This window comes from Lithobates pipiens, unplaced genomic scaffold (genome assembly GCF_037356315.1).
Source record: "Lithobates pipiens isolate NorthernLeopardFrog02 unplaced genomic scaffold, aLitPip1_a1.2 Scaffold_16, whole genome shotgun sequence".
Taxonomy (NCBI): Eukaryota; Metazoa; Chordata; class Amphibia; order Anura; family Ranidae; genus Lithobates; species Lithobates pipiens.
Window position 1 is genome coordinate 516,449,625 of NW_027507748.1, and position 17,441 is coordinate 516,467,065.

The window sequence follows — 17,441 nt, forward strand, 5'->3', positions numbered from 1 at the left end:
TATTTGCACCTATTCTGGCTCTGGTGATTAGAGACTGCAAAACCATCCTCTACTGGGATTAAATACAGTGATGTAATGTACTGCAGTCTTATATTTGATCATGAATTCTCTGCTATAAGTGGATAAATTGGCCCAAAGATAGCATTCTTTTCTGTTCCCCTGGCAGTACAGTAATTTGGATTATGACATCTCTGACCCTAATTATAGTTCATGAGTGAAGATACAGGTGTAACCTCATTTAATGCATCGAAAATTGTGTGACCCGTGTAATCCATCAAACAGTAGTCTAATTGTTTGCAAGTAGTCGGAAGTAGTTACTGGAGCACTGGCACAGCTTCAGAGCTCCTGTTCCTAGAGTTATCTTTGTAAGTGTCTTAATAGTATTTGTGGTTCCTATGTTTCCTCCCACCTCATTGCAAATGTTGTCAGACTTCTTTGAATTATCCTGAAAAAGTGATATAAATAAAGGCTTTGACTGATAAAGTGAGTTGACAAAATAATGGAAATGCCTATAGGTATGGTTACTATCAAATATATAACCCAACCCTCCTTAAATGCTTTTATGCTGTGTCTGTGTGTAGTGGAATTTTGAACAATTCTTCAACAAGAAACCCCACAATGTCTATTTTTTTTTAATCTAGTTTTGTGGGAGGCAGTAGAGAATGAAAATGTCAACTTTGTGTTCAATGCAATCCTTAAAGAGGTAATAAAGTCCACTTTTTCACTTGTAACCACTGGTAAGCATATAATAATATATCTCCTAAACGCTCCCCATTTAGGAGATATTCACATTTGTAGCAGCCAGTGACATCACCAGCACATGCGCACTGTACTCAACTTGTACACAAGTGTGCTGTCCGTTCAGAATACTCTCTTGCAAACATGTCTCACGTGCAAAGCTGGAAGGAGGACCAAGTAAAGATTGAAACCCTGCCAGTGGTGACCACAAACTGCTGGAGGAATCAACTTTACAGGTAAAACTGTCATAATGTGCTAGTATGCAGCACATACCAGCTCATTATGACATGAACCTGCAGGAGACTTTTTATTTTTTTACTACCACTTTATATTTGTTTAGCAGTGCGTAGCGGTGTGACAGTGCAAGGCCCTGCCACTGTGAAGAGGGTTGTAGAAAGGAGGCAGGGTTCCTATGTTTGCAGAGTGCATGACTCTGGAGTGTCAATACGAGCAGAGCTGTTTTTCAGCTTTCTCTGGATTTTGCTATTCCTGGATTGTGCTCCTTAAGCTGGCCATACATGGGTCGGATTTTTAAAATAATCTTCTTTCAAATATCAGAAATTTTGTGTGTTTTGTGATCCGATGATGCCACCGTTGATTTCACCCCATGTTGCTACAGAAAGATTTTTCGTGTGTCGGAATCTTCCCTTTTTTTTCAGGAATTTTTCTTTTCTTGCACTCATGCACCTTTCTTTTTTGATTACATTTCTTACACGATTCTCCCATCATTGATTAGAAAATTGTTTTTCAAAACATTTCCAACAAGCCTGATTTCTGAAATTCAATGGCTGCATGAAAATCGGCTGTTGCTGCAGCCCACTAATGGTGTGAAATCCAAACTGAAATTCTTATATAAGATTTTTAAAAGAAAATTCTTTCAAAATTCAACCCATGCCTTAGTTTGGAGATTTCAAAGGTCTGTGGAAGGGAAGAAATGTCCTACCCATTGACCTGCAGTGTGTGTGTCCAGGTGCACACATCCCTTATGATGAATGATTTGAGCATAGCTCTGGGTTCCAGATTGAAAACACGTGTGTTGCTGTTCGGAGACAGCACTCAATGCTAGAGGAGAGATTTCATGTCCATAGTGCTAAGAACATTGAGGTTGCTAAGCGAGTCTAGGAGACTGAGAGAGCCGGGTCAACTAGGCAAGTCTGGGGGACTGGGGCAATCTCTAAGGCTGCTTTCACACTGGGGCGGGAGCAGCGGCGGCGGTAAAGCGCCGCTATTTTTAGCGGTGCTTTACCGTCGTTTTAGCGGCGGTGTGCGGGCGCTAGCGGGGTGGTTTTGACCCCCGCTAGCGGCCGAAAAGGGGTTAAACCCGCCCGCAAAGCGCCGCTGCAACGCCGCTTTGCCGGCGGTATTGCCGCGGTGTCCCATTGATTTCAATGGGTAGGAGCGGTATAGGAGCGGTGAATACACCGCTCCTTCACCGCTGCAAAGATGCGGCTAGCAGGACTTTTTTCACCGTCCTGCCAGCGCATCGCTCCAGTGTGAAAGCCCTCCGGCTTTCACACTGGAGTTAAAGGGGCCGGTTTTTTTCAGGCGTTACACAGGCGCTATTTTTAGCGCTGTAACGCCTCAATACCGCCCCAGTGTGAAAGCAGCCTAATTCCCAAGGGGAGTGAGAATACCTATCTAGAGGCCAGAAGTGAGCCTTTACAGCAGGAAGCTTTGACTACAGGCTGAGTGAACCAGGAAAGCCCAGATAGCCAGGAGAAGCTGAATGAGATGGTCTGAGGGACCAGTGACAAAAGCAGCAGTGCAGCTGAAGAGTGAGCCAGGTGGCTTGGCATGTTTCATTTAGGGCTGCAACTAACGATTATTTTCATAATCAATTAGTTGGCCGATTATTGTTTCGATTAATCGATTAATGGGTTAAAAACCTTAAAAAAAGGAAAAAAAAGGTAATTTTGCTGTGATTTGTATTTAAAAAAAAATTTTGGACAATATGTTGGGCAGATTGCCGCAAAAACGTATTATTACATGCTTTTCTGCAGCTTCTCCATTGAAGTATATTGAACCAAAAAAAACTAAATAGCACTGTTTTGTGTTAAAAAAAAAAAAAAGTACCGTATATACTCGAGTATAAGCCGAGATTTTCAGCCTCTTTTTTGAGGCTGAAAGTGCCCCCCTCGGCTTATACTCGAGTCACCGCTGTCTGACTGCCCGAACAGCGTGTCGAGCAGACAGACAGCGGCCATTCTACCTTTCAAAAGCCGCGCCTCCGGCTCCGCCTCCGCCTGTGATAGGCGGAACACTCAATTTCCCAGCAGTCAGTGTTCCGCCTATCACGGACATCGGCTCATCCTCGTACTACGGACGAGGATGAGACGATGTCTGTGATAGGCGGAACACAGACTGCTGGGAAATTGAGTGTTCCGCCTATCACAGGCGGAGGCGGGAGGCGCGGCTTTTGAACAGGGGAATGGCCGCCAGGGCGCCGACGAAGAGCGGCGATCCTGGCATGGGACGACACGGAGGCTCGGGACGGGACGACACGGAGGCTCGGGACGGGACGACACGGAGGCTCGGGACGGGACCGGACGGAGGCTTGGGACACAGGTAAGCTGGACACACAAGGCTGCACGGACACACACACACACACACACACACACACACACACACACACACACACACGGACACACACACACACACACACACACACACACACACACGGACACACACACACACACACACACACACACACACACACACACACACACACACACACACACACACACACACACATGGACACACACACACACACACACACAGGGAGGGATGGATGGATGGACACACACACACACACACACACACACAGGGATGGATGGATGGACACACACACAGGGATGGATGGATGGATGGACACACACACACACACACACACACACACAGGGATGGATGGACGCACACACACACACACAGGGATGGATGGATGGACGGACACACAGGGATGGACGGACACACAGGGATGGACAGGCATATCTCACCCTCGGCTTATACACGAGTCAATAGGTTTCCCAGTTTTTTGGGGGTAAATTGGGGGCCTCGGCTTATACTTGGGTCGGCCTATACTCGAGTATATACGGTACTTGTCTTTTCCAAATACAGCTGCTTTTCCAAGCAGCTGAAAAAAATCATGGATATGAACGTGTCCCATAGGAAACAATGTAAGTGAACTGTAGTGTGTTTCTGCAAATAGCACCAAAAACACAGAGGTGTGACCCAGGCCTGAGATGTTTAGTAACATAATGGGGTTAAAAAAACAAAAATTAGTACAAAAAGAGCAAATAATTACTACTGTAAGGGGTTCATTTTTTAATATGAGACAGTGAAAGTAATATTTACAGAAGCGATTTGCTCTTTTTGTACTATAAAGGGCTACTTTTAGTTTTTTTTAACCCCATTATGTTAGTGGCCGATTAATCGATTATGAAAATAATAATCGATTAATTTCATAATCGATAAGTTGTCGATTAATCGATTAGTTGTTTCAGCCCTAGTTTCATTACTTGTTTTGCTGGTCCCTTTGTTGGCAGCTGCTTTATCAACTTTTAGCTTTCATTTTACATAAAAGTGGACTGGCAAGTCCTAAACCACAGTTTGGACTGGCTTGGACTCACGAAAAAAATTCTTCTACCAAATTTCTGTCACTATGGAACTTGCAGTATAATGCCTACAGTCATATTTTAAATTACCTTGGACATCCTATTTACATGATTTTCATTATGTATAGGCCAGGCTTTTTTCTTTTAAATACTCTCTCTAACTCTTAAAGCGAAGCACTCTCTCATTCAACAGAACAATTTTTAATCCTTATGCTGCTAGCATTATTAAAAGATAGGTTCACGTTTTGGAACATGTCACATGTTCCATCTTAAAGGTGCAACATGTAATATGTTCACACTCCTGCAGCCTCTCTCAGATCCCCAACCTAATTGTGACAGCGGACCAGGGATCTTCTCCCCTCACCTGCTGTCTTAATTTGAAAAAAAAAAGAGTTTTGTGAATGAATGAATTACCGAGTACCAACAGCTTTTGCGGCTGATGGGTTGTAGTGCTCAATGAACTACCAGGGTTCTGATGAGCGCTCTAGGTAGTTCATTGATACTTTTTACTTCTGACCATTTAGTCACTGCCTACCTGAACGAGGTATAGGCAGACAGCTACACAGACAGTCTGCAAGAGTCTGAGATTGCAACACTTTACAGACTTCTAAAATATTTATTAAATGCACATTTTATTTTATTTTTTACCTGCAAAAAAGATGGTCAATTTATCCTTGATATCACATTTACTTTTTTTTTTTTTTTTTTTTTTTAACATTTCTTCAGTTACTTTCTGGTTTCCAGGTCTAGGGAAATTATGTCATACATTCCAGGAGTCTTTAGGAGAGGTTTTCTCAACTAAGCGCACCCTCTTGCCTGCATGCTTGAGCTAAGAGCAGATGGATTCCAGGAAGTAAATTCTACATAAGTCATCTGCCCTTACTCAAGGCCAGAAATGCAAGGGGTTGTTTTTCAAAACAAAATAAAGCATGGAAACATGGATAGATGAGTGCGTTTTGCTTTGAATATTAAAAATAAATTTAATAGCGTTTTTGTTTGTGGTGCTTAGATGCTGTGTAGTTGCACTTTAAAATATGGTCAATGACTTCTAAAAGAGAGGGTAGTATATATTTGGTAGCATTTGGTTACTATTACTGCATATGCTATTGTGTTTAGTGTGCTCGTCAGTTGCTGTATTCTTGTAAATATTGACTGCAGTTGCTTGACATTGTTCTATAACCCACCCTCTTAAAGCACAATTGATAGCTCTTCAGATTTAAATAACAACTGTTTGTCTAGAAACATTGTCAAGGAGTGTGAAGCATGAATTGTAAATTCAGTGCATATATCAAGCACCCCTTGGGATAATGGTTCAAGCTGCTGGAGGAAAAAAAAAACAAATTAATTTAAGCTCAGTGTAGGTACCTAGCCTTTTCAAACAAATTGAATTGAGGTAAAGGCCTCTTTGCAGCACCTTGAAATTCACACTGACATACATGCTTGAATTTGATTATAAGATGCTTGAAGGCATACAGCTTGTTGATTATTAAAGTATGGAAACAGAATGGCAATACGCAAAGATGTCATTTCTTAAAGTATCTTTTTTTCAGTGTGATCTTGTCTTGCCATTTAAATCTCAAACATCTGTGTGCAAGTTGATTTTTACTTTTAATGAATCCATCTAGTGACATTTATCAGTGCTGTATGAATGGCTTCATTTAAAGGGTGTTTTTGAGTTTTACAGCAAACACTAATCCAGGAAGTAGGATTATAAATTATTTTGCTTGTTTATTAGTTAAATCTAGTTACTTATTTTATTTTAGCCACATTATAAACTGCCTTTGGTATATTCACTCTTCTCATAAAACAACTGCCTTTGAACCTAATTTCAAAGATTATAATTGTTAGACTTAAATTGGCACCTCTGGAAAACCAAAGACACAGGAGAAGGTTGTTAACTTGGTTGATTTTTCTCACCTTATGCTATTGGTTTGCTTCAGCTAGGTTAGTCTGAGAAGGCATCAAGCGTTAACCACTGGCTTGGTGCATAAACATGCAAATTCAGGTGATGCATCGTTAGAGGAAACATTTTTGGGCATGCATGTATTCTTTTGCCATTGTCCAACTTGCCCAGACCATTTGGCACCCAGCCCACATTACACATTATCCTAAGCATAAACATACAACATCGCATAATGGTTTGCTAACAAGGTAAATTGGTCACAATACTAATCACATATGCAAGAAATTATCAGACAGAAACAATAAGTGACTCGATTAATAATGGGAATGCACACCTAGGAGGCACACAGTGAGAGACACATACTTGACAATAAACACTTAACACCTTAATAAAGAAACTAGTATGAGACCCCAGTATCAGATTGGTTTAAGCTGATGATATTAACATTGACTCTGTGTCTTACAGTCTAAAGCAGTCATTGCTGGTTTGGGCACAAAGGCCCCAAATCTGTATCCCGGACCTAGATTCCCAGAGTCTGTGTGTTTTAGGGAAGCATGGACCCTAATTCGTAGCAAGACCACTCCAAGGGCGCCCAAGGCACACACCTCCCAAGAATAGAGCCCTATCAAAAGCCAGGGCCCATAGTCAGTAGGCAAGAGGCTCAGCTGCAGTCCCTTTCTAAAGCCTCCATCAGTAGTAAACACGTGTGATCGTATGTCTGGCTTGTATGTCCTTGACTAGGTCCACCACCTGCTAGGCACTAGAGGGCTCACTGCATTACAACACCTGTTGCTGAGTTAGGACTTTACTGCCAGGCAGAGCAATCTCAGCTTCTTGGTGAAAGTAAAGCCCTGGCTGTGTATTGAGTGTGTGATCAGGTAAGTTGTCCCCACCCCTTCCCAATACCACGGATCACTAATGGGGAAGCGGCAGTGGGGGAGGGTTGTTCATTAGTAATCCCACTGACTATTGACTGTGGGGAAGGGGGGAAGGGGGGAATGCTGTTAAAAAAACTTGTAACTGAGCACTAACTGAGGGGGGTCAACAGCACTACCAGTGACTGTCAATGGGGATGGAGGGTTAAGTAGCACAGGGGGTTTACTGCTGATTTATTTTAAATGGAATTGCCTAACTTAAAGCAGTGAACCACACCATGAAACTATGCTGCTATAGTTTGGCCCCTTTTGAAGTGTCTGTGACTGCACTTTAGGCCCTCTATAAGTTTCAAGTTGCAGACCACTGGTCTAACCCCTGTCTTATTTGAAGGTAATTTACTTTTTTTGCTGGCCATGAACCTTTCAATTTTGGTTCTCTTGGTAATTGAAGAAACATAATCATATGGAACTGAATGCTGCAAGGTAATTTCTATGTGGCAGATTCTGAAGTTCTGTCCTAAGATTTTGTGCAATTTCAATCTAATAAAAACTTTAAACACTTCTAAGTGTTGTCTGTGGATTTCTTGTATATATCTACTGGTTTAATTGTTGCCTGGATTGATTCATGAAGCAGGTACTTCTTTAGAGCTACCCACATTTATGGCTTTTTTTTCTGTATAATTGACAGAGAACGCCACCCACCTCTTTTTGAAATTTGGTGAAAGGACCCTTAGATTTAGGGCGATCAACTTGGGTACATCTGCCAACTTGGGTGCTTGGTGATGATCTGCCCCGTGAACATCTGCTTGCTCAGCGGGGATCGCTCCGCCAATCCCCGCTGAGCAGGAAGATGACAGATCCGTCTCTGCACACTGTGGGGGATTGGATGAGGACAGACTGCAGAGTCTGTCATCACCCGATCCAATCCTCAGACGGATGGAAAAGTAGGTTTTTCACCCGTCACAAATTTTCGGATTGGAGCGTGTCGGATGTCAGCGGACGTGTCACTGCTGACATCCGACGCGCCATAGAGGTCTATGGAGCATCCTTTCAGGTCCGCCTAAAAAATTCACAGGCGGACCTGAACGGATCGTTCGTGTGAAAGAGGCCTTATACACACAATGAGATAATTGGAAGAATGATCGTCTGCTTGTATTTTTTTTTGCATGCATATCGAAAATGAGGTTACTAATTTTATGAAAAATCTCCTACAACAGAATACAAATTTGGATGTAATGTATTGTATTGTATTTGTATTGTATTTTCGGATGAAAACTGTACTGATTAAACAAAAATCTTACAATCTGGCATTGTATGGGGACATTTTGCGTGCTTATCCCATCTGATAATTTTGCATGACCTGTTATGATCGGCTTTCGAAAGCTGTGTACTAGCGCTCAGAATATCGTACAATTGCTTCAAAAGATTTTTCATACAATTTTCTGATCGTTTGTACTAGGCTTTACTGTTGGCTGGTTATGTTCCCCTGGTATACTCCCTGGTGGGGTGTTGCTGGGTAGAGGGGATAGGGACCAGAAAATGAATTGCAAAAAATTAAACTTACAACCAAGCACTTAAGCCCTTCACAAGAAAAATGTTAAAGCGATATTAAACGCTCCCTTTTTTTCCCCTAAGTATCAAACATGTTGTACATACGTCCCTCGCCGGCGCTCCTGGCCCCTCCCCCTGCAGAGTGTTGCATGCTATGGGGGGACCTGAGCAGGCTTGCTCTCGAGTCACTGCTGTTGTGGTTCATTCACACACAGTATGAGGAGTTCCGAGGTAGTCTTGCTGGAGAGGAGAGTACAATTTTTTTGTACTCATTGGATTGCTCTCTGAAGTCCTTTTTATGGACACAGCATTTTGCAGGTTAGAAGAGTTTTGTGAGAAGAACCTCCAAATCCTGATTACAGGAACTTTGGTCAGAATGGAAATTAACCTAAGTGCCTCAGAGTCCAGAAAAGTAAGCGGAAACGTTCAGCTGCTGGTAGTCAGAGTGAGCAGGACACCTGTGCAACCAGTGTGAGCTGAGTTTAGGATTAAACCACTGTGGCTGAGCTGTGAAATCTGCCAATGGGAAACCCACAAAAACAGTGCAACTGGTATGGTGGTGGGGCACCTTTTTAAGTAGTTTGGACATTTTTAACCAGTGTATGAATTATTTTGTGTTTTTTGCTTAAAATTAGCTATGTTTTTTTCTGTTTTGAAAATCAAAGGACTACTTTTAGCAATAGGGCTAGAGCTACCTGATATAACAACAATTTGTTTCATTTACTAAACCGTGCATGGCTATTATTTTTATGGGTACATTCAAAAGCAACCTGACGTGATGTTTTGTTTTTATAATGTCATTGAAAAAAGGCAGGTCAGATGAGCAGGATCAGGAACAGCTGGGTAACTGTGGAGAGAGATGAGAGCTGGCAATTAGCCGACAGCTGAGCAGCCAGCCCAGAGAAGGAAGGGCTAAGCCAGCCCTGACAGTAGGTTAAGCAGATATTTCTTGGACCTACAGGTAAGCTTTAATCTAGGCTTACCTGTAAGTCAGAGTAGTCTGTAAGGGTTTACAACCACTTTAATGCATGCCAATATCCCTTTTGGTGCCCTATATATTTGAATTTTGTTAGCCCTCATGTACACTGCTGCTGGTAAACGGACGTTTAGGAGCAGTTGGGCATTTTTTTTTAAAACTGCTCCTGAACTCTCCTCTGTTATCTTATCAGTACATGTACACAGGTTTGTTTATTATCATTTCTAGGTAGTTGCGTTTAGAGGCTTTTTTTGGAACCCAAAAAAATGTGTTCAGAAGCTGTGTTTAGAGGCATTTCAAACGCCAAACACGGTAACTCGTGTTTAGCCACATTTTGTTTACAGGCATTTTTCATTTTTGACTATTTTTAAAAAGAAAAAAAAATGAAAACTAAACAAATGCCTCTAGATGCAAGCACGGCTAAATGCGTCATATAAACGCGGCTAAACTGCAATTTTTTTAAACACCTGTTTCTAGCTGTCAAGTTAAATCGTTCAGGAGGTTGAACAACGTCCCGTGTACATGAAGCCTTAATCTATTGTAATTTAGCAAGTTATTTGGCCTTTAATCACTCTGGTGTAACATACATCCATTTTTTTTAATATGTGGGCTTGTTATTTACAACACAGTGTGTTCCTCAAAACCTTTCAGCTTTCTTTGTGAGATTATCTGTAAGCTTACCATTAGAAGGTTGAAATCCAGCAATTATTACTTTTTATATTATCAAAAAGTAGTTGGAATCTTGAACAGCTTATTAAAAATATGGAACGATTGTAAGTCAAATTGTGAAAAATGAAACATTTACTTTATTTGGTGTCATCCTGAGGGCCATGTAATTAGAAAAATGAACAATGTTTTCTGCCTGAGCAGAGCTTAATGAGTTTGTATACATATCTAATTACTCTGTCTTGTACCTTCTGTGTTTTTTGATTTTAAGATTTTTTTTTTTGTGTTTTATGGATGAAGTGTTTTAATGAATGAGTGTTTTTCGAACAGTATATGCAGTTTGTTTTTATAAAACCAGAAAAAAAAATCAATAAAGGAAGTGGAAATGCAAACCATAAAATATGTGAAAAATTTTTGTCATTTGAGAGATGTGTTCAAAAAGACCGTATAGTCAGTGATTTGCTCAGGCCGGGCAAACTGTGTGCAGTAATTTTATTAGTAATAACCGAAGCCGTTAAGCTGGGCATTCAGATAAAAAGAGTGAAAGAGAAAGTTTTGTGGGTACATCTGTAGGCGTCATGCAAGCAATAGGTTCCGGTCTGTCCCCTCGATACCTATGAGATTTAAGACCAATCGATAAATACCACAGGGCATGTCCACCACACGTGGAGAAATGTGATTTCTTTTGTCTGCAGTTGTGGAAGCACAATGGTTAGCAATTAAGGTTGTATTGGGCCACCAGGTGCCATCTGTTTAGTATTTTATAATTTGTTTCCACTGGTAGAATGTTGGTGGAATCAGATTTGGTGAACTCCCGTGTTTGGGTCCAGTCTGTGTTGTGTCTAGAGAAATGAGATGAGACCTATAATGTGTGGGTCTGAGGCACACTTGATATAAGCATCAACGGGCCTTCCAGACAAAATGTGTTTGTCATCATATGTTTGAAGATAGCAAAATATCTTGTCATGTGTTAATTTTGTTTTCCTGCTGTAATTGTGCAGATGGTTTCACACCTGCATAGGGCTGCAACTAAAGATTATTTTCATAATCGATTAGTTGGCCAATTTATTGTTTCGATTAATCAGTTAATTACCTTTAAAAAAAAAAGAAGTGTGGTGTGAAAATTTCAAAACAACATTCTTTCAATGTACAAAGATTTTTTGTCTGAAAATGGATCCATGTGGCCAGCATAAGGCTCGGTATGTAGTTTGCTTTTGATCTGTTTCTGCAGTGCTTTTTTCTGTGCTTTTTGATTTTTGCACATGTGATTTTGCTGTGATTTGAGTTTTTGCATTTTTTTGGCCAATTTGTTGTTGGGCAGATTAAAAAACACAAATTGCTGCAAAACCCATTACATGCTTTTTTGCAGTTTCTCCATTGAAGTATATTGAACCAAAAAAGCATTGTTTTGCTTTAAAAAAAAAAGTCCCTGACCATTTCCAAATACACAGCGGCTGAAAAAAGCATTGATGTGAACGTGTCCCATAGGAAACCATGTAAATGAACTGTAGTGCGTTTCTGCAAAAAAGCACCAAAAAAAAACATAGATGTGAACCAGATCTAAGGCGTTTAGTAACTTAATGGGGTTAAAAAAAAAAACTAAAAGTAGCCATTTATACTGCAACAAAAAGCAGATAATCACTACTGCAAAGGCTTCATTTTTTTAACTGTAGAACTGTGAAAGTGGTATTTATAGTAGTGATTATTTGCTATTTTTGTACTATAAAGGGCTAATTTTAGTTTTTTTTAAAACCCCTTTGTTACTGGCCGATCGATTATGAAAATATTAATTTCATAATCGATTAGTTGTCGATTAATCGATTAGTTATTTCAGCCCTACACCTGCATGAGATTGCCATGAAGTCCATAAGAGGTTTATTTGGGGAGATGAGACTGGCAGAAAATTGTACAGTGTCCCAGACTGTCCGGGGTGGGTGGGGGGGGGGGGGGCAGAATATTTTAGGAGATGTCAGGCTGACTCCCTAAGAGCTTACTTATTAGAATACACACAATGCCTGCCTAGCGCTGTGCTATATGAAAATGACAATTTTGTGCTATAAAGAACAGAACATTGCCGTGGGCATCCAGACTGGGAGGGTGCAGAAGTAGTACTGTATAGAAGCTTAGGTAAATATGTTGCCCTAATGAGGTAAGACAGCCCTGTGGTAAAGTAACATTAAAGCGATAGTAAAGCCTACTTGGTGATTTTTACCTATAGGTAAGCCTATAATGATGATGATATTCACCCTGGATGCAGACGGTGACATCACCGGCGCACGCAAGGTTCCGGCATACTTTGCTAGACCTTCATAGCTCCATGCTGGAACCGACTGCTCCTGCACATGAACCTGGAAGAAAGACCGGGGAAGAAGTCAGCCCCCTCAGTGGTGACAGTGCGCCATTAAAAAAAAGACAGCTTATGTTTCTTTTACTTCCTTTATCCTTTAGACTGGGTTCACACTGCTGCGGGGGGAGATCCGGATGTGATTTGCACCGCAAATCACATCCGATCTCCGTAGCGATGCGAGTTCAGCCATACAGATAGTATGGCTGAATTCGCAGCGCTCCCGCAGCAAACTCGCACGGGACCCTTTTTTTGGTCCGCAACAGAATCGGATCGCATGGGGGTTCACACCATGCGATCCGATTCCTGTGCGAGTCGGCAGATCGCACTGCGATATGCGGACGGATCTGGGGGTGTCATTAACATAACATTGACACTCCCAGCCGTCCGCATAGGGCAGTGTGAACTGCCGGCGGGAGGTGTGCGATGCGGGAAAACGCCGCGGATTCGTGGCGTTCCCGCATCGCAGCGGTGTGAACCCGGCCTTAAGGTGCTGCAAGTTCAGGGTTTGAATAACTGAAGCAGGTGTCAGCCTAGTTTACAATTTTTACCTTCTGGTAATAGAGATAACTGCTAGCTGTAATAAACATTGTGATTGAGAGAGATACAAGACAGCACAAGAGAAATGTCTGCAGCTGTCATAGATCTATGGAACAGCAATATACAAACCGCTTGCTGTGCGTGCCTTTTAATGGTTAACAGCTTTTTGATGCCTCTTTGGGCACCCTCTTAAAGTATGTTATGGGATTAAAAGTACTCTTGTCCCAACAAATGAAGCCCAAACTTATCTAAACCACTCTTTACCCCAGAAGAGTTCTTTTTTTTTTTTTTTTTTACTCCTAGACTTAAACCTCCATGTCCAGACCCAATCCAGGGGCTCTATAAAGGTGAAAACCTTGGACCCTATGGTTATGAATTCTCTTCACCTTAGAGGGATGCCCCAAGTTTCAAAAGTGGAGGCATATCGTTTGACCTTTGTGGACACCTGTTTAGAAAGCAACTTTGATGCCTGGATAAGAGAATTGTTTTTTAGAGGCTCCACGCTACAATTCCACTTTTCTTCCCCTTCATCTTACCTACCTGTTTTTCTACATAGGCAAGTGGTCCTGCTTACCGCTCTTTCTTTCTTGAACCTGGAAGTTTTTGCCATTTTTCCACTGACAGAAAAGTTTTAAGGGGTTTTATGTCAACACTTCTGTGTTCTATAACCAAAAGGGACATTGCCACTATCTTAGACCTGAAGACTTTAAATGTCTAAATGTTTAAATAAGGAAGTGTTCCAACTTGGGGAGGGGGGTTACCACTGTTGGCCTTTAAAGCCAACTGGTCCCAGATGGACATTTCAGATGTGCAGGTTCAGTACATTGTTCCCAGTTGTAATTTTTGGTTTCTTCCTTCACCCTGCCTCATGTTATCAAACTTTCCAGCTGCCTAAGATTGGCTCATCCCTTTGCTATGCTGGAACATTTCTAATCTCAGGGAGTCATAGACATTGTTCTAGAAAGGGGTAGGTTCCAGGGTTTATATTTAAACTTGTTCACTGCCCTCCAAGGCCAGAGGGAGGGTGTCTGTCCCATACTGGATCTAAATGATTTGCGCACCTTCCTTTGGGTACAATTCTGCATGGAATCTTTTCGGGTCATTCATTGCTTACCTCCATTCAGGAGACCTCCTAGCCTCTGTGAACTTTAAGAGTGCCAACTTGCATGTCCCCATCTTTCAGCGCATCAGAACTACATACATTACCAATTTGTTGCCCTTCCCTTTGGTCCTTGCTTGGTAGAACATCAAGTTCAGTGCTGTCTGCCGTGCACATCCCAGATGTGGAAAATTGGAAGGTAGACATCCTCAGTCATAAACATTTGGAATGATCTGTACACTGTTTTTTTTTATTTTATTTTTTAGAAACTCTGTCTCAGTTGTGAGACATTGGATTTGGGACTTCTGGTTTTTATGTTCTGCAACAAATTGAACAGGTTTGTTTCTAGGTCCAGGGACCCTCTATGCTTTGCCTTGGATGTTCTAGTCACTGTGTGGAAGCAGTTCAACCTGATATACTCCTTACCTATTATGAAACTCTTTATTAATCTGCTTTTCAAGATTTTGGTGGAGGGCATTCGGTTGAGTCTCAGTGCATCAAACCTGCACAGGAGGACATTGTGCTTGGACCTCAGTTGATTTCTGGCAGACTCTTCATTGGTCAAGATCATCTTTACTAAGGACCATTTTACTACACTGCTTCTGGGTTGCTAGTTTAAATAGCCTGGCTGTTGAAGCCTAGGACCTGAAGGGCAGGACCCTACCCGATTTAGTTAGTCATGCGTTCTTAACACCTAGGAAAATTGACTTCTTGCAAAATGTACCATTGTACCTGGAAAAAAATATTTCTCATGGTGCAAGACAAGGTAATGCCATCCCAGAAAGTACTCCATGGGTTAGTTTGTGTCTTTTCTCCAGGTCTGAATCAACATTTGTTCTGGACTACCATTGGCAATTCTTCACTCTCAGGTCCACTCAGTCCTTTTTCAAAAACAACTTGCCTCTCACACCTTTGTATAGGGCGTCTCCCACATTATCCCCATGTATGTCCCCTAGTGACATTGTGGCATCCTGATTTAGTTCTTGCTGTTATTAGGCAACCTCTGTCTGCTCCTACTCAGTACAGTTAAGAAAACATGTTTTTTTACTTTTCCATCCTTCCACTTCTACTATTGAATACTACAAAACAGGCATAAAAGGAATGGGAAGAGTTATGCTATGCTATCCTTACAGCTTTTTTTTTTTTTTACCAATGTCCAATATTCTAAAGACAGCAGCATAGCACAATATATCTAAACAACTTCACCCTGTGTCCTTTAGACTTGGTTCACCCTGCTGCGACATGAGATCTGACTTGAGACCCTATAACAGGCGTCTTAACTGATACTACACAAGTCGCTCCCACTTTAGAAAAGGTTCCTGCACTGCTTTGGTCCGACTTGGGTGCGATTTCAGCTAAATAGTATCTAACGCAGTTCAAGTTAGAAAGGAAGTCGCAGGCAAAAGTCACAGGCAAAGTTGTATGGCTTTCCTGTTGCAGCATTGTGAACCGAGCCTTTATGCACTCCAAAAATGGATTTTACGGTAAGTTTTATTTATTTTTATTTTATTATATCCCCTGTATTTGTAATGTCTATATGTAATTAGTCATGGTATAGTGTGACAAACGGTTGATCTATACAGTTTCTTAGTACTCATTTTTTTTTTTTTTTTTTACAAATACATTATATTTATATGTAGTATGAGTCATGAATACTATTGTATTAACATGTTTACTTTCTTTTTTGCAGCTGGGTTGAAAACTTTGGTCACGACGGCCTTGGATTGCTGCTCGATATTTTAGAAAGGATGGTGGATAGGAAGAGGTAATGTTCTTTTTCCTGTTTGATTTATAATATGCTTAGTATATTGAAAAATAAAATTCCATAGATGTCATTGACTGGAAACCTCTGTTACATTGCTGATATTGGTGAAAAATGCTTACATAACTTTCTTATTGTCATTTACAACAGATTTTTTTCTTTGATTTCTCCCCACAATTTGCTTCATATTTGAAATGCACATGTAAAAAAAAAAAAATAAGATTGCTTTTTTTTTTCCCAACGGTGTAATTATAATGCTTCAAAAATGCCATGAGCACATGGCCTCTTTTATTTGCCATAGCTACTTTAGGACAAAAAGTTGCTAAAAAAAAAAAAAAAAAAAGTATTGTATTGCTATAGGTGTGGTCTTAAAAATAACCTGTGAGGTTAGAAGCTGCTATTTCTAAATTGTTTGGAGGTACATGCGCTGGAGCTTTTGTCTTTATCTTCCTGTGACGGCTTGGTGAGCCATCAACCTGGAACATGCATGTGTCAAGATTGCTAATATGCACTGTATGGGTGATTAAATAGTGAAGCTATGATCAAGATCACAGTTCCCAATTTATATACTATTTAGCATTCTCCCCTCCTCTCCCCCTCCCCTAATAGTTTCTTTATGGATTTTTTTGAGTTGAAACTTGGTCTTTAGTTAGAGCAAGAATTCTACTGTATATTGGCTGAATAGTCATCCCCTTGATATAGTATATTCAGTGATCTCTTTAATGTCATTTACTTACCTACCCAATTATATTAAAGGTAGCCAAAATAACTACAGATTAAATAATTTATTGGAGTAAAGTTTTTCTGCAGTTATTCCATGCTAAATATTGTAACAACCCCTACTTATCTCATGATCAATACACTGGTTTGCTTCTTTAGTTAAAACAGACCTTCAGTAATTTGTTTTCATCTTTCCATCTATTAAATCTTCTGTCCTTATTTTTTTCACTTTGGACAGTAAAGCATTTTTTTCTGCCAGTAAATACCTTATACAACCCAGTTCATATGTCTTGTCTCGTCAATAGCCTATGCTTATGACATCATGCACAGCTCTCTCACTCTCGTGAGAGTTTGCCACCCCCATTTTAACTGTGGGTAGCTGAAGCTGCTGCCTGTTCACTTCCTGGATTTACACAGAGACACTGGCACACCTCCAGATCTGCAGCTCTCATTGGCCCTCTTATGACTCAAACCAATCACCCCCCCTCTCCCCCCCCCTCCCTGCCTGGCAAACTATCATGAGAGTAAGAGCGAGCTGTGCATGATGTCAGCGGCCTAGGCGTTTTACCAGACAAGAAACAGGAAGTGGGCTGTATAAGGTATTTACTGCCAGAACAAAAAAGTTTTACTATCCAAAGTTAAAACAACAATGAGAT

General features: G+C 41.0%; 1 protein-coding gene across 2 annotated transcripts in view; it reads left to right on the forward strand.

Annotated features, from left to right (window-relative positions):
• Positions 1-17,441, forward strand: part of DIAPH3 (diaphanous related formin 3) — a 1,016,686-nt gene that overhangs the window by 250,569 nt on the left and 748,676 nt on the right. For both annotated transcript variants that reach the window (XM_077483143.1, XM_077483144.1), the window contains one exon: positions 15,994-16,068. In XM_077483143.1, coding sequence (XP_077339269.1) covers positions 15,994-16,068 — 75 coding nt within the window. The remainder of the gene's footprint in view (positions 1-15,993; positions 16,069-17,441) is intronic.